Source organism: Erinaceus europaeus, chromosome 5 (assembly GCF_950295315.1).
Source record: "Erinaceus europaeus chromosome 5, mEriEur2.1, whole genome shotgun sequence".
In the NCBI taxonomy this organism is placed as follows: Eukaryota; Metazoa; Chordata; class Mammalia; order Eulipotyphla; family Erinaceidae; genus Erinaceus; species Erinaceus europaeus.
The window spans coordinates 119,036,594-119,055,164 of NC_080166.1; the positions used below are offsets into that span (position 1 = coordinate 119,036,594).

Consider the following 18,571-nt stretch of genomic DNA (forward strand, 5'->3'; position numbering starts at 1 on the left):
TTCCATCCTCCAAAGGGAGGTTGGACAATATACTCTATGCTACACCTGAGGAAGATGAGTCCTGATACTGGGGCAGCTTGGAACGTTCCTACTTATGACCACAGAATGTGAGCTCAGATCTACAGGGATGCAGAGGTCACATAGGCTCCTAAGCTGAATGTGGGCCCCAGATCACATCAAATTGATGGGGTTTACAATCAACAATATTTATACACCTTTCCCATATTTGGGAGCTACTCTCTTCTCTGATCCAGCTTTCTGGTCCTTCTGCCAACTATGACATCATCTCCCCAGACAATAAATAGGATCCATCTACATATCAGATTTCAGGCTCAGGGAAAAAAAAAAACTAGTATAGCCACAGGCCTTTTAGAATATAACTAAAATATGCCTACTAGCTATCTATAAAACAGAGACCCCCCCCCCCAACTATTCATCTGCACTATTCCAGCCTTTAGGTCCATGACTGGTCAACAATTTGTTTGGCTTTATATGTTAACTCTCTTTTCAACCACCAGGTTCCAGATGCTAGCATGATGCTGACCAGACTTCCCTGGACAGACAACCCCACCAGTGTGTCCTGAAACTCTGCTTCCCCAGAGCCCTTCCCCACTAGGGAAAGAGAGAGACAGGTTGGGAGTATGGATCAACCTGTCAACACCCATGTTCAGCAGGGAAGCAATTACAGAAGCCAGACCTTCCACATTCTGCATCCCACAATGACCTTGGGTCCATACTCCCAGAAGGTTAAAGAATAGGAAAGCTATCAGGGGAGGGGATGGGATACAGAGTTCTGGTGGTAGGAATTGTGTGGAGTTGTACCCCAGTTATCCTATGGTTTAGTCAATGTTTCCTTTTTATAAAAAAAAATTAAAAAAAAAGAACCCGGCATGGGTCACCCTCCTCTCTCCTGGTTGTGTCGTGGAGGCACCTGCCAATGTGCCTGCCCATCAACCAGCCCTAGAGCTTGGAGAAGCAGCTGTTCCCTGCGGCAGGCCCCATTCCAGCAGCTGCTTGCACTGAAGGGCTGAACTGAGTCACATGAGATCAAGAGCTGGAAAGCCAGCCTCTCAGAAGGGTCAGAGCAGAGATGCCCAGCTTACTTCATTGAGCCATTTTTAAGGTGCAATTATCAGAGACTTGAGCAATTCACTTAAATTCACTTAGAGAAGACATACATTTCAGATGGGGAAGCATGTCCTTTAGAGAGTCTTGCCTCCACTCATTAAATCCAAACCAGATTAAATTTCCATTTGCCTCATCCTAGATGCCTACTCAGATCTGATGAGATGGAGGGAGCCTGCCCATGCAGGCTATTTTCTCCGGGTTCTCTTAATAACTCTCCTCTCTGAGATCCATCTGTCTCTCTGTCCATGAGATTCTATCCTGGGAACTGACTCAGAGTAGGAAAGCACACATGCCTGTGCATTTCCACTCTCACTGCATGTGTCCTGGGTGTTTCTTTTGCCCCTCTGCTCTCACCACTTGGGGAGGTGCTCACAGAGGCCCTCATTTTCCCTGTACCACCTCCCCTCAGATTAGGGAGGCTCTGGGTTGTGCTGGGTGGAAGCTCTAATGCTGGGAGATTAATGATCCCCTCTTCCCCCCAGGCCTATTCTGTGGGACTAGTGACAGCATGGTTGCTCTGGGCAGAGAGCAACTGTGAGGACTTAGGGGCCAAAGTGGCTTCTGCAGACATCCTAGCCCAGCATGGGGAGATGGTGCCTGCCTGGCGTGGTCCAAAGCAGGACTGGGGAACACCTGACCTGAGGACTTTATGTCATTTGTTCTCATCCTACCAAGGCAACCGCAGGTGGAATCAAAACTCAATAAATCCAGAAGCTTTCTTTTCCTAGCAGCATTAAGTGTTAATTTTAACCTGATAATTGTCTATGATCCTTAAAAGATATTATAAATATCCAAATGGCCCCTGGTAGAAAACAGGACTCCGGTTCCCGGAAGATGGCGGACTGAGAAGCTGCTAGTGACTTGAGCTCTGACCACATCTTCTGGAAACGGTAGGATTTTCTGCCTTTAGTAGGCCAGTCAATAAGGGATCCTAGCGGTAGCACCAAGGAGGTGACTATAACTTAATTTGGGTTAAGAACTAGCTTAGAAAAAAAGGGAAAAATAATTTTTTTCTTTTAATTATTAAGCATACCTCCTCCATCTTCCCCCTCCCGCATAACCAGTCCCTGGGGACCAGTTCCTAGCAGGCTCCCCTGCTGAGCTTCTGTCTTTACCAAATTCCTATCCCACCAGGGAGTATCATTCATTCTAAGTCTATACCCTTCTGAAACCTCTGGCCTTTTTTCTTTCTAAGTAGCCAAACCCCCCCCCACCTCACCCCGCATAGCTAATTAAATAATTAAAAATAAATAAATAAAAAAACTCTTTCCTTTCACTGCTCTTTTATGACTATTCTTTTTCTTATCTTTTTCTTTTTTTCTCTCTCTCTTTCTTTTTTTTTCTTTTTCTCATTCTTGTCATCCTTTCTTCCTTAATCCTACAGCTTACAAAGCCACAGGCCCCAGCCCCCATACCACCAAACAGTGTGCTTTTTTGAATTCACTGATACACATTTGGGAATTTTTGGGGGGAAGAATTCTGACTCAGTGTGGACTCTCACTGCGAGTGTCTCTGCTCAACTTCCCTTCCTCCTTTAGCCACCCCTAGAATATACAGTGGATAGTAGATATGCATAACTGTCTATTTCAGCTATCCTTGTCTAGCCCTGAGGTGTTTTTTTGTTTTTTTTTTCTCATTCTCAACAATCAGTTGCCTCTGATCACGAGGTTTGAGGTAATCTGGGACAGGGTTTTTTTTTTTAACCCTGCTCTATTTTATTATTAATATTATATAAAGGCATATATCTTCCCCCCCTTTAGGTTGACCAGAATTAACACTTAGGGTATCTGTCATTGTTAGGGTAGTGGGCATCTTATCTATTGTGGGAGGAACTTGTCTCCTTACTCCTACCTCCTCTACAGGCTCTCCCATACCTCCTCCTCCTATCTAATTAAAAAAATTAAATTAAATTAAATTAAAAATAAAGTAATAAAAAAACCTTCCCTTTCACTGCTCTTTAATTACAGCTCTTTTTCTTATCTTTTCCCTTTTCTCTCACTTGTCTCTTTTTTCTTTTCTTTTTTTTTTTTTTAATCTTGTCATACACTTTTTCCTTCCTTTTTCTTTGCCTTTCTGAATTTGTGAATTATTTTGGGGAAGAAATCTGACTCAGAGTGGACTCTCTATGGGTGTATCTCTGCTCTAGTTCCCTTTCCCCTCTTGTTACCCCTAGAATATACAGTGGATAGTAGATTTGCATAACTGTCTATTCTTGCTATCCATTCTTTCTTTTCTCTTTCTTCTTCACTGGGATTTGGTTACTATTTTTTTCACGGACTGGAGAAATTGTTTGGCTAACTGGTAGTGATTAAACTGCTTCAATAGTTGCTTCAGTTGCTACTGTAATTCCTGATGTTGGTGAGTGCAATTGTCATAAAGGTATTTAGTACAGTGTTGCTTGTACTCAAGACACAACAGCTGAGGAACAACAGAGCATAAAAAAAGAAACACATAAATCAAAAAAATGGGTAGATCAAAAACAAATAAAACTGCTACTCCAATGAATGAAGACAAGAGCCCAGAAGAAACTACAAATCAGCCAGAAGTAACCATAGATAAGAAAAGTATGCAAGCAACAATAAACTTCTTAGTCACAGAAATGAAAACAACATTGGAGGAAAGGAATGGCAGTATTAGGGAAACAACAGTTGAGACCCCCAAGGAAAATACAGATTATCTTGAGGCAATTAGAGAACTGAAAGCTGAAATAGCTGTAATGAAGAAAGAAGCTGAGGCAAGGGAAAGCAGACTAACAGAAGCAGAAAACAGAATTAGTCAGACAGAGGATGAGTTAGAGAAAACGAAGAGGTGAAAGAGCTTAAAAAGAGATTGAGAGACACTGAAAACAACAACAGAGACATATGGGATGATCTCAAAAGAAGTAACATTCGCATAATTGGCCTGCCAGAGGAAGAAAGAGAGGAAGGGGAAGCAAACATTCTAGAGGAAATAATAGAAGAAAACTTCTCAGACCTGAATAACAGAAAGGACATAAAGATTCAACAGGCCCAGAGAGTACCAAACAGAATCAACCCAGACCTGAAGACACCAAGACACATCATAGTCACAATGAGAAGAAGTGAGGATAAAGAAAGGATCCTAAAGGCTGCAAGAGAGAAACAAAAAGTCACATACAAGGGAAAACCCATAAGATTATCTGCAGACTTCTCCATTCAAACTCTAAAAGCCAGAAGGGAGTGGCAAGATATCTATCGAGCCCTGAATGAAAAAGGGTTTCAACCAAGGATAATATATCCTGCTAGACTTTCATTCAAACTAGATGGAGGGATCAAAACCTTCTTAGACAAACAACAGTTAAAGGAGGCAACCATCACCAAACCAGCCCTGAAAGAAGTTCTAAAAGACCTCTTTTAAACAAGAACATCACTATAATACTGGCAATATATGAGAGTAAACAAATTGTTTTTTAGAACAATGGCACTACAATACATTAAATCCATAATATCAATAAATGTCAATGGCTTAAACTCACCCATCAAAAGGCACAGGGTGGGGGGATGGATCAGAAAACATAATCCAACCATATGCTGCTTGCAAGAATCCCATCTGTCACAACAAGATAAACACAGACTTAAAGTGAAAGGATGGAAAACTATCATACAGGCTAATGGACCACAAAAAAGGGCAGGAACAGCCATTCTCATCTCAGACACGATAGATTTTAAATTAAATAAAGTAATAAAAGATAGGCAAGGACATTATATAATGATTAGAGGATCAATCAGCCAAGAAGACTTAACAATCATTAACATCTATGCACCCAATGAGAGACCATCTAAATACGTCAAGCACTTACTGAAAGAATTTCAAAAATACATCAATAGTAATACAATAATAGTGGGAGACTTCAATACCCCACTCTCACACTTAGACAGATCAACAAAGCAGAGAATCAACAAAGATACAAGAGAATTGAATGAAGAGATTGACAGACTAGACCTCTTGGACATTTTCAGAGTCCTTCACCCCAAAAAACTGGAATATACCTTCTTTTTAAATCCACATAACACATACTCAAGGATAGACCACATGTTAGGCTACAAAGACAGCATCAATAAATTCAAGAACATTGAAATCATCCCAAGTATCTTCTCAGACCTCAGTGGAGTAAAACTAACATTTAACAACAAACAGACAATTATTAAAAGCCACAGAATTTGGAAACTTAACAACATACTCCTTAAGAACCACTGGGTCAGAGATTCACTCAAGCAGGAAATTCAAATGTTCCTGGAAACAAATGAAAATGAAGACACAACCTATTAAAATATTTGGGACACAGCTAAAGCAGTACTGAGAGGGAAACTTATAGCCATACAATCACATATTAAACACCAAGAAGAAGCTCAAATGAAAGACCTTACTGCACACCTCAAGGACTTAGAGGAAGAGGAACAAAGGAACCCTAAAGCATTCAGAAAGACAGAAATCACTAAAGTTCGAGCAGAAATAAACAACATCAAAAATAAAAGAACCATACAAAAGATCAATGAAGCCAAATGTTGGTTCTTTGAAAGATTAAACAAAATTGACAAACCCCTAGCCAGACTCACCAAACAAAAAAGAGAGAAAACTCAAATTAATAGAATTGAAAAAGATGGAGGAGATATCACAACTGACACCACAGAAATCCAGAGAATCCTGCGAAACTTCTATAAAGAACTATACGTCACCAAGCTAGAGAATCTGGAAGAAATGGAACAATTCCTAGAAGCATATGCCTTTCCAAAACTGCACCAAGAAGAACTACAAAATCTAAATGCACCAATCACAGACAAAGAAATTGAAACCATTATTAAGAAACTCCCCAACAACAAAAGTCCTGGACCAGATGGCTTCACAAATGAATTCTACAAAACTTTCAGGAAACAGTTAGTACCCATACTTCTTAAGCTTTTCCATAAGATTGAAGAAACAGGAATACTCCCTTCTACCTTCTATGAAGCCAACATCACCCTGATACAAAAAGCTGATAGGGACAGAACAAAAAAGGAAAACTACAGGCCAATATCTTTGATGAACATAAATGCCAAAATATTAAACAAGATCTTGGCCAACCAGATACAGCAACATATCAAAAAGATTGTTCATCACGACCAAGTGGGATTCATCCCAGGAATGCAAGGCTGGTTCAACATCCATAAGTCAATCAATGTCATTCACCACATCAATAAAAGCAAAGCCAAAAACCACATGATTATTTCAATAGATGCAGAGAAAGCCTTGACAAAATCAAACACCCATTCATGCTCAAAACTCTACAAAAAATGGGAATAGATGGGAAATTCCTCAAGATAGTGGAGTCTATATATAGCAAACCTACAGCCAACATCATACTCAATGGACAGAAGCTGAAAGCATTCCCCCTCAGATCGGGGACTAGACAGGGCTGTCCACTGTCACCGTTACTCTTCAACATAGTACTGGAAGTTCTTTCCATAGCAATCAGGCAAGAGAAAGGAATCAAAGGAATACAGATTGGAAGGGAAGAAGTCAAGCTCTCACTATTTGCAGATGATATGATAGTATACATAGAAAAACCTAAAGAATCCAGCAGAAAACTACTGGAAGTTATTAGGCAATATAGCAAGTTATCAGGCTACAAAATCAATGTACAAAAATCAGTGGCATTTCTTTATGCAAACACTAAATCTGAAGAAGAAGACATCCAGAAATCACTCCCATTTACTGTTTCAGCAAAATCAATCAAATACCTAGGAATAAAGTTGACCAAAGAAGTGAAAGACTTGTATGCTGAAAACTATGAGTCACTACTCAAGGAAATAGAAACTGATACCAAGAAATGGAAAGATATCCCATGCTCATGGATTGGAAGAATAAATTTCATCAAAATGAATATTCTCCCCAGAGCCATATACAAATTTAATGCAATACCCATCAAAGTTCCACCAAACTTCTTTAAGAGAATAGAACAAACACTACAATCATTTATCTGGAACATGAAAACACCTAGAATTGCCAAAACCATCTTGAGGAAAAGAAACAGAAATGGAGGCATCACACTCCCAGACCTTACACTATATTATAAAGCCATCATCATCAAAACAGCATGGTACTGGAACAAAAATAGGCACACAGACCAGTGGAAAAGAACTGAAATCCCAGAAATAAATCCCCACACCTATGGACATCTAATCTTTGATAAGGGGGCCCAAAGCATTAAATGGAAAAAAGAGGCTCTCTTCAATAAATGGTGCTGGGAAAACTGGGCTGTAACATGCAGAAGAATGAAATTCAGCCACGTTATCTCACCAGAAACAAAAATCAACTCCAAATGGATCAAAGACCTAGATCTCAGACCAGAAACAATCAAATACTTAGAGGAAAACATTGGTAAAACAGTTTCCCACCTACATCTCAAGGACATCTTTGATGAATCAAACCCAATTGCAAGGAAGACTAAAGCAGAAACAAACCAATGGGACTACATCAAATTGAAAAGCTTCTGCACAGCCAAAGAAACTATTAAATAAACAAAGAGACCCCTCACAGAATGGGAGAAGATCTTCACATGCCATATGTCATACAAGAAACTAATCACCAAAATATACAAAGAGCTCAGAAAACTTAGCACCAAAAAAGCAAATGACCCCATCTAAAAATAGGCAGAGGATATGAACAAAACATTCGCCTCAGAGGAGATCCAAAAAGCTAACAAACATATGAAAAACTGCTCTAGGTCACTGATTGTCAGAGAAATGCAAATTAAGACAACACTATTATACTACCTCACTCCAGTAAGAATGGCATACATCAAAAAGGACAGCAGCAACAAATGCTGGAGAGGATGTGGGGACAGAGGAACCCTTTTACATTGCTGGTGGGAATGTAAATTGGTACAGCCTCTGTGGAGAGCAGTCTGGAGAACTCTCACAAGGCTAGACATGGACCTTCCATATGATCCAGTAATTCCTCTCCTGGGGTTATACCCCAAGGACTCCATAACACCCAACCAAAAAGAGGTGTGTACTCCTATGTTCATAGCAGCACAATTCATAATAGCTAAAACCTGGAAGCAACCCAGGTGCCCAACACCAGATGAGTGGCTGAGAAAGCTGTGGTATATATACACAATGGAATACTATGCAGCTTTCAAGAACAATGAACCCACCCTCTCTGACCCATCTTGGACAGAGCTAGAAGGAATTATGTTAAGTGAGCTAAGTCAGAAAGATAAAGATGAGTATGGGATGATCCCACTCATCAACAGAAGCTGAGTAAGAAGATCTGAAAGGGAAACTAAAAGCAGGACCTGACCAAATTGTAAGTAGGGCACGAAAGTAAAAACCCTGTGGTGAGGGGTAGACATGCAGCTTCCTGGGCCAGTGGGGGGTGGGAGTGGGTGGGAGGGATGGGTCACAGTCTTTTGGTGGTGGGAATGGTGTTTATGTACACTCCTAGTAAAAAGTAGTCATATAAATCACTAGTTAATTAATACGAGAGGGGGAAAATTAATTGTATGTCTCGAAGTTTTTCAAAACACAAACTCAATCTTTTTAATATATAGGCTGTGTAACTGATATGCAGACTCTCTCAAAAGCCTAGACCAAGTAGATCAGAAGCAACCAATAGCTCAGCTATATACAAGATACTGGGTACTGTACAGCAAACCCTAACAAAAGGACTTCTCAAAGTTAACCCAATTACCAAATAATGTGATGATAACATTAACTATCGATTGTCTTTTTGAACCCTAAGACATCAGGAACCTCACATCTCCACTATAGAGCCTCTACTTCCCCCAGTCCTGGAACCATTGTATAGGGCCCACTTTCCTGTATGCCTCTCCCAATCCATATCAAATAATATTGCATCTGCCGATCACAACCTAACCAACACAACGATTGCCACCTCAACATGCTTCACTTCAGACTGTGTCCAGAGACTTCACATGTGGAATGACAACCCTTCAGCTTCATTACTCGGGTGAGACCTTTCCTTTCACAGTATACTCTAATTCCATCTCAGGTGGTTCACTTTCTAACAAAGTCCCAAAACCTAGATATACACCAGTTTCTGTGAGAGAGAGCATATGTTCACACGTATCTGTAAACTACTGCAAAATATATACCTGAAAGCAGAAGTACACTAGAGTTTGCAGTGAGTACCTCCCTAACACTTCCTCTCCACTATTCCAAGCTTTGGGTCCATGATTGCTCAACAATTTGTTTGGCTTCGTATGTTAACTCTCTTTTCAGTCACCAGGTTCCAGATGTCATCAGGATGCTGGCCAGGCTTCCCTGGACTGAAGACCCCACCAATGTGTCCTGGAGCTCCGCTTCCCCAGAGACCCATCCTACTAGGGAAAGAGAGAGGCAGACAGGGAGTATGGACCGACCAGTCAACACCCTTGTTCAGCGGGGAAGCAATTACAGAAGCCAGACCTTCTACCTTCTGCAACCCACAATGACCCTGGGTCCATGCTCCCAGAGGGATAGAGAATGGGAAAGCTATCAGGGGAGGGGGTGGGGTAGGGAGATTGGGTGGTGGGAATTGTGTGGAATTGTACCCCTTCTACCCTATGGTTTTGTTAATTAATCCTTTCTTAAATAAAAATTTAAAAAAAAGGAAAGAAAACAGGAACTCCACCTTTGGTTTAAAGGAGTGGTTTCAGGGCCTGGTGCTGGTGCACCGAAATCAGTGCATGTTACTGTGCGCAAAGACCTGGGTTCAAGCCTCCAGTCCCCACCTGCAGGGGGAAGCTTCACAAGTGGTCTCTGCAGGGTTGCAGGTCTCTCTCTATCTCAAGGTAAATGTAGTCATCAAATTTACTTGCTCTATTTTTTAAAAATTATTTATTTATTTATTTCGATACAAAGAGAAGGTAAGAGAATAGGGCAAGATAGGGAGAGAGAGAGAGAGAGAGAGAGGAGAGAAAGAGAGATAGAAAGAGAGAAAGAGAGAGTGAGAGAATGAGAGAACTACAGTGCTGTTTCACTGCCCATGAAGCTTCCCTACTACAGGTGGAGAACAGGGGCTTGACCTGGGTCTTTGCTCAACCAGGTGTGCCACTTCTGGCTCCTTTTCTCTCTGTCTCTCTCCCTCTCCATCTCCCCTTTACTTTTCTTATATTTTTTATTTATTTACATTATCTATTGGACAGAAACAGAAAGAATCGGAGAGGGAGAGAGACAGAGGCACACCTGTAGCCCTGCTTTATCACTTGTGAAACTTTTCTCCTGCAGATGGGGACCTGAGGCTTGAACCTGGGTCTTTGTGCACTATACTGTGTGCACTCAACCAGGTGTTCCACCACCCATCCCCTCCCCTCCACTTCCCAATCTCTCTCTGTGCTATCAAATTGAATAAATATTAGAAAAATAAATAAAGGAATAGTTTGTATAGGAAAGGGCAGGCAGTATGTCCTGTGCATGAAACAAAGCCCATGTCATCTCTGAAGGCTGAGCATCACTGCTCCCCATGGAGAAGGAGGAGTCTGCTGCTCAGGCTTCACTGAGCAGAGGACGCGGCATGTGTAGAGACAAAGACCTCAGGGACCTCAGGAACAAGGAGGGGCCAGTGAGACTGCAGAGCATCTGGGTGGAATAGCTTCAAAGATCACAAGTCTGATCACTGAATGCCCAGCTGAGTATCTTTGGAGAACTGCCAAAGACGTTCCAAAAAGGAAGTCTGCAAGCAGGGCTAAGAAGGGGCTGTGTTTGGAGTGAGACAAGAACTAGCGGGCGTGTGTTTACAGTGAAAATCTGTTCCGGGTGCTCTGAGGGAAAGAAGCTCTGGCAGACCGGCTTCCGTTAATATGAAATCAGCTACGGAATGAGTGCTGCTCGTACTTAAGAGTTTATAATCACACTTGAAAATCAAACCCATGCCACGCCACCTATTTCTTTTTATTATCTTTATTTATTTATCTATCAGATAGAGACAGCCAGAAATGGAGAGGGAAGGGAAAGGTAGAGAGGGAGAGAGACACCTGCAGCCCTGCTTCACCACTGGCAAAGCTTTCTCCCTGCAGGTGGGGACCAGGGGGCTGGAACCTGTGTCCTTGCGCACGGTAACGTGTGTCGACCACGTGAGCCACCTCTCAGGCCCACATGCCATCTCTTTAAAGTCACTTAAGAAATTCAAGAATTGGGCGTGGGAGGTAGCCCACCTCGTGGAGTTTATATGTTACTATTTTCCAGGGTCTGAGTTAGAGCCCCCCAGTCACCACATGGGAGCCCTAGCATGAGGGAAGCTTCACGAACCCTAGAGCAGTGCTGTGGTCTCTCCTCTCTCTACTTCTCTGTCTTTTTTATTGGCTATAAAAGGGGGAGGGCTCTGGAAGGGGTGGAATTATGAAGGCACTGAACCCTGGTGGTAAGCTTAGTGATAAAAACCAAAACCTGCCAGGGTTGGGCAGTGGCACAGCTGTTAAATGCACACGCTACAATGCTGAGGGATTCAAGTTCAAGTCCTACATCCCCACCTGCAGGGGGGAAGCTTTACAAGCAGTGAAGTAGGGCTGCAGGTCTCTTCTGAATTTTCTCTCTCCCTCTATCTCCCCACTCCTTCTCAATTTCTCTGTGTCTATCCAAATATTTATTTATTTATTTATTTATTTTTGCCTCCAGGGTTATTACTGGGTGCCTGCACTGTGAATCCACTGTTCCTGGAGGCCATCTTTTCCCTTTTGTTGCCCTTGTTGTGTAGCACTGTTGTTGTTATTATTGTTGTTGTTATTGCTGCCGTTGTTGTTGGATAGGACAGAGAGAAATCGAGAGAGGAGGGGAAGACAGAGAGGGGGAGAGACCCGGGAAGCGACTCCCCTGCAGGTGGGCAGGCAGGGGAGTCCTTGTGAGATCCTTATGCTGGTTCTTGTGCTTGGCACCAAGTGCGCTTAACCCACTGCGCTACTACCCCCAATATATATTTAAAAAACAAATAAAAAAACAAAACCAACCAACCAAACAAACAAGAAAACTTCCTGCTAGAACAAGTTTCTGAATCTCCCACGACACCGGCAGTTAGTTGTAGGTGCTGGGGAGTTTGCCCCACTCAGTAATCCTGATCTGATTACTGTGGGATGAAGATGAGGAGGGCTGCTCTGTTCAGATTTCCTCAAGTGATACCCAAATGTGTTTCTGCATTCAAGGGAAGTGAATGGCTCGAATGGACAAGGGGAGGCTGTGTAGCCTATCAGAGCTTGTCCTGTCCTAACTCCCAGCGTGAGTCAAGCCTTAGGAAACCCCATATGTTGGCAGTGGGCAGTGGGGTATGAGGAGAGGGCAGACTGATGTAATGTGAAAGCCCACAATGAGTCCGTGAGGAAGCCTGGAGTTTGGAAAGTCACACAAGGATAAGTAAATCACAGACCATGTTGATCTCCACGGCAGCCTTGACTGGAGCCCCTGCTTCCTCCTTACACAATACACACTTAGGGCTGGCAAAATAGCTCACTTGGATAGTGTGCTGCTTGGCCAGGTGCATGGGGCAGCTTGTGTGGCTCCACCATATTGAAGGAAGCTTTGATGTTCTGCTCTCTTTGACTCTCTCCCTACCTCTCTCTTAAAAAAACCAAAACTAAATACAAATAAAAGTAATTAAAAACAACGCACATGTATTGTATCTAAAATTTGATGCTAACTGATGTTCACAGTTCATCTTTTTTCTTTTAACTTTTTAAAAATTTATTTGATAGGACAGAGAGAAATTTAGAGGGAAGGGGGATAGAGAGGGAGAGAGACAGAGAGACACCTACGCTTCACTGCCCATGAAACTTCCCCCTTGAAGGTGAAGACTGTGGACGGGGGCTTGAACCTGGGGCCTTGTGTACTGTATGTGTGAGCTCAACCAGGTGTGCCACTGCCCAGCCCCAACAGTTCATCTTTTCCTTTAAAGTCATCATCATTACCATCATTATCATCATCATCATCATCATCATCATCATCATCATCATCGTTTTATTATTGTTTTGTCACCAGAGTTTTTGCTGGGCTTTGTGCATTTAGGACCCCACTACTCTAGTAGATTCTTCTTCATTTTTTTAAAGATGGAGACTGAGAAAAAGGAGGGACACCACAGCACTATCCCACCACTAGTGAAGCTTTCCCCTTGCATGGTGCTCCCATATGGTCCTCAGGGCTTGAACCCACCTGAGTCCTCACACTCTACTGGGTGAGTTACCTTCTGGGCCCACCCCCTTTTTCTCATCCACGGTCTGCATGCTTTCAGCTGGAGAAGCTGGAGGTCAGTTAACCGCCACCACCCAGCAGCAGGAGCAGACTCAGGGGTGTGAATAACAGGTTAGACTCATTTAATCCTCAAGTCGATGGGTTTCCACAGGAAAGACTTACTTGGACATAAAGCTGTCAGGAGCTACTCTGCAATGAAGCTGTCCCTCATTCCTTTTTTAAAAAATTGTATTTATTTCCTTATTACACAGAGACAGCCAGAAATTGAAAGGGAAGGGGATGACAGAGAGGGAGAAAGACAGAGAAACACCTGTAGCACTGCTTCACCACTCGCAAAGCTTTCCCCCTGCAGGTGGGGACCAGGGGCTTGAACCCGGGTCCTTATGCACTGTAACATGTATGCTCAACCAGGTGCACCACCACCTGGACCCCCTCATTCCTTCACAGGTAGAGATAAACTCTCAAACACATCACTTCTCTCTTCCCCACCCCCTCCCTCCTTCTTTTAGTTTTCTTGATAAGATGGATAAAAATTGAGGGGGGAGGGAAATAAAGAGATGGAGAGAGGAATCGAGAGACCTGCAGCCCTGTTGTTGTGCTTGTAAAGCTTCCCCCTGCAGGTGTACACACTTAATCAGGTGTGCCACCACCTGGCCCCCACATCGACTCTTTCTTATGGGACTCCTCTCTGAATGTCCCCTGGTCTCTGCCCACGTTTTGTAGCTCTCCCATTTCTTTTAGCATCCTGTTCTGACGCTTGGTGTAAGTGGGGGTTTCCCAAGTATTCTCTGCACAAGCACATGAACACATAAATAATTCAGTTATCCTCACAGAAAATCAAGGACAGGATTTCAGCACCCTCATAAAATGGAGCACTATTTAACACACCTAGAGAGCTTCTGTACCTCACTATTCAATGGGAACAGCAGAAACTTTTTTCTTTTCAGTTCCTCCCAGGATAAGCTTTCCAAAAAGCTTCTGAGTCTCAGCTTAAAGGAGAAGAGAGAGTATTTCTCTCAGAGGGTTCCCTAGAAACATAGTCTCTTCTTCCTCCCTGTCCCCATTAGTGGATACCTTAAAACAATTTTTTTAAATCTATCTATTGGATAGAAACAGGTAAAAATCAAGAGGGAAGGGGGAGGTAGGGAGGGAGAGAGGCAGAGAGACATCTGAAACACTGCTTTACCACTTGCAAAGCATTCCCTCTTCAGGTAGGGGCTGGGGGCTCAAACTCGGGTCCTTGTGCACTGTAACGTGTGTTCAACCAGGTGCGCCACCACCCAGCCCTCAAGTGGGTACCTTTTGAGTCAGAGCAGAGTGTCAGACCTGCAGGGCTCAAGAGACAGCTCACTTAGCAGCTCTGCTATGTGGGAGACCTTGGGCTGGAGTCTGGACATTAGAAAGGAGCATCATGGGTAGCACCAGCAAGCTCCATAGATGACAGGGCAGTGCTCTGATGTCTCCTCTCTATTTTTCATCCTCTCTTATGAAAAGAAAAGAAGATAGAAAGAAGCAAAGAGAGGAAGAGAGAAAGAGATAGAAGAAGACAGAAAACAGGCCAGGATACCCCTAAGTGTATCACATGTCTGATGCCACATAAAACTTAAAAAAAATGTTTTACATAAAACTTGGATTGAAGAGCCCTGGTGTCGACTGAAGAGGCCCAGAGCACACTGACACTTGCAGCAGGGATACCCCTGGGCCTGAAACAGCTAAGCCCAAAGACAGCAGAGCAATGGATGCCCAGTGCTGGCAGCTCTGCCCATCCAGCAGAAGAGGCCGGTCATCAAAGGTTCAGTTTCTAATCTTAGCACCAGTAGGTAACCTTAGCTGGACGGTATTCTGTTTCCCTGTCTCTCGATCTGAGCCACCTCAAGAAGACAGTGTGTCTGGTTTCCACAGGCCTCTAGCAAAGGAGAAGGACAAAGTGCTCGCCTGCTGAAGCCTGCCGCCCACAGCCAGTGCGTCCTCCACTCCAGAATGTCTCCTGAGGCCCCGTGACTCACAGGCCCTGGGGACCATCAGTGTTGAGGAGGCCTCTCTGGAGGCAGCTCAGCCCCAGCTGTTTATGATAAAGAACCTCGGAGGGGCTGGCGAAACAGCCCACTTAGATAGTGTGCTGCTTTGCCATTGCTGGCACCCATCCCATGGGAGAGAACTTCAGTACTGTGGTCTCTTTCATCCTTTATCTATCCATCCATCCATCCATCCATCCACCTACCTACCTACCTACCTACCTATCTACTTATCTATCATCATCATCATCATCATCATCATCATAATAGGGGGCCAGGTGGTAGTACATCTGTTTGAACACACATGTTATGCAGAACAAGGACCAGGGTACGAGTCCTTGGCCCTCACTTGCGAGGGAAAGCTTCACAAGCAGTGAAGTAATGCTGCAGATGTCTCCCTCCCTCCTGCCCTTCCCTCTTGACTTCTTTTTTTTTAAAGATTTTTTTATATTTAGTTATTTATTCCCTTTTGTTGCCCTTGTTTTTTTTCTTCTTCTTCTTCTTTTTTTTTGCCCTTGTTTTCTTATTGTTGTTGCAGTCATTGATGTCTTTGTTGTTGGATAGGACAGAGAGAAATGGAGAGAGGAGGGGAAGACAGAGAGGGGGAGAGAAAGACAGACACCTGCAGACCTGCTTCACCACCTGTGAAGCGACTCCCCTGCAGGTGGGGAGCCGGGGGCTCAAACCAGGATCTTTAGGCCGGTACTTGTACTTGGCACCACCTGTGCTTAACCCACTGCACTACCACCCGACATCCCCCTCTTGAGTTCTATCTCTAATAAATAATAAATATATAAATACTGTTACTACTAACATCACTACCGGGATTTGAAGGGCACCCTCCACTTGAGTGCTGACCTTCCCCAGGGATGTCACAAGCAGGCGGTGGGAAGGAGTCCAGCAGACAGAAGGGGAGAGACAGGAACAGGGCTGTGGAAGCAGCATCAGCTTCCTGTTGGATTCGATGGCCTCACAGCCACACTAACATGGGTTGGTCATGAACAAGGCAGTGGCTGTGGGGAGAAGGCTGCTCCTCCTTGCTGCCCTACTGTAGTACCCCCACCATTGCTGCACCCCCAAATTCATTCTCCAGCCGTCTCTTGGATGCATCACTCCTTCCAGTTCTACTGCTGGGCTGAGGTTGAGTTGTAGCTTTCAAGCCTCCGTCTGGCAAATGCACAGTGAGCTGCTCTGTGCAGAGAGCTAGCAATGAGCCTGGTAGACCTTTTCACCCAGAGCTCAGAAGCTGGGCCCTGGAGTCAGACCAGCTCAACTCTGGCTTTTCCGTGACCACCCAGGAAGCCTAGCGAGTTGTTGAATGTTAGCTCTGGGTTTTCTTATTTGTAAAATGGGGGTAACATGGTATTACCTGCTTAGGAAGGTCACTGTGAGGAACCGTATGAGCTGGTGCATAGAGTTAAGAGCCGTGCAGGCACCTAAGACAGGCTAGAAGGGAATTCCCACCCTCCCCTTACTCCTTCGTAAATACAGGGATGATTAAATATGATGCCAAAGTGAAATTTGTTTTCTTTCTTTTTTTTGCTATTAGAGTTATCACTGGGGCTCATGCCTACATGATGCCACCATTCCTGGCTTCCATTTTCATATATATATATATATATATATATATATATGGGGGGGAGGAGAGAGAGAAGGGGAAGGGAAGAGTGGAGAGGAGAGACACCTGCAGCTCTGCCTCTAAGCAGGTGGGGACTGAGGGCTTGAACCCAGACTCTGCTGCATAGTAATGTGTGTGTGTGTGTGTGTGTGTGTGTGTGTGTGTGTGTGTGTGTGTGTGTGTGTATGTGTGTGCGCCACCATCTACCACCCAGCCCCCAGCCACAGTGGTCTCTCTAATAGGATAGTGATACAACAGCACGGGGTGCATGTGGTAGGCGAGGTGCTGTAATGCTGCACAGGGAAAGGTTTCACAGCAACAACCTCGGGAGAAAGGGAGCCATGGGCCATATAGCGGGGATATTCTAGGCAGAGGGCACTGCAAGTGCTATAGCTTCACGATGAGGGGAGGCAGAGTGAAAGAGACCAGAGTGGCTGGAGCAGACAGACAGAAGGCAGGTGGCTGGGGAGGGGATGAGGAGAAGCTCACCACCAAACAGGCCCCCTGGTGGCAGCAGCACCCCACCTCCTGCCTGGCCCAGAGAAGCAGCCCCGAGCACACTCACACACTGGCACCAACCTGCTCCTGGTGCTGACAGCGGAGCTGCAGCAGCTGGGCGTTGTGCTCGTCCTGCAGGTGCACCTTCTCCGCCCGGAACTGCAGCTGCAGCTGCTCCTCCAGGTCTTGCAGCTCGGCCTGCTGCTGCCAGCCCAGCTGCCTCACCTCGTCCTCGAACCGCCTCTCCAGCTCCTCCTTCTCCTTCTGCAGTTTCTCGCATTTTGCTGTGTTGAAGGCTGGGGAGAGAGAACACCGCATAAGACCTGGGCCAGAGGTGAGACAAGGCCTGCTCTGAGCATCTTGCTAGGGGGAGTCCAGGGTGAGGCTCTCCTGCTTTTGCAGCGTCTGCGGTCAGTATAAACGTGCTTGGTCTCCTTTGGGCTACTTTTCATCCGAACCACAGAACCCAGATGTGAGTTGAAACCCAACCCCCAGGGTTGCTGGGCACCGTTCCTTAACAGTGGAAGCAACTTGCTGGGCTCTCTGGGGGCCCAGGAACACAGCTGTCAAATATACTGGACATGAGCTGAAAGTTTATTCCTGGGCACACTCTGGATGGCCGAGAGCTCCTGGAGCAAAAGCCCAGGTCAAGAATGTTTCACTAGGCGCTGGCAGGAGAGGAGACAGCAGCAGCAAGGAAGGGCCAGTGTTCCTTGTTTCTTCTCCCCAGCTGCTTCACCTCAGCAGGTGTGCCTCCCCCAGGGCTGCTGGATACAGACCACTTTCTCTGTGTAGATCGCTGCTGCAACTGCAAACCGCTTCCAAGGAGAACACCTTGTCAATCTACTATGTTTGGGTCAAATGGAGTTGATTATACTCACAGAGGTAAAGCTGCACGCAAGCGCGCACGCACACACACACACACACACACACACACACACACACACACATATTCTACAAAGACAGTGCTACCAAGCTCCCCACTCTGAGCTTCCAGCTGGGGAGACATTACCACTTACTTTAAAACAGAATGGGGTAGGGGAAGATAGCATGTGGTTATGCAAAAAGATTTTTATGCCTGAGGCTCTGAGGTCCCAGGTTCCCCAACACTACCATAAGCCAGAGCTGAGCAGTGCTCT

At 44.6% G+C, this 18,571-nt stretch overlaps 1 protein-coding gene across 3 annotated transcripts in view; it reads right to left on the bottom strand.

Moving 5' to 3' along the window:
• The window catches only part of MTUS2 (microtubule associated scaffold protein 2), a 411,436-nt gene that overhangs the window by 20,402 nt on the left and 372,463 nt on the right, over positions 1 to 18,571 (bottom strand). For all 3 annotated transcript variants that reach the window (XM_060191674.1, XM_060191673.1, XM_007522394.3), the window contains one exon: positions 17,514 to 17,728. In XM_060191674.1, the coding sequence (XP_060047657.1) occupies positions 17,514 to 17,728 (215 nt within the window). The remainder of the gene's footprint in view (positions 1 to 17,513; positions 17,729 to 18,571) is intronic.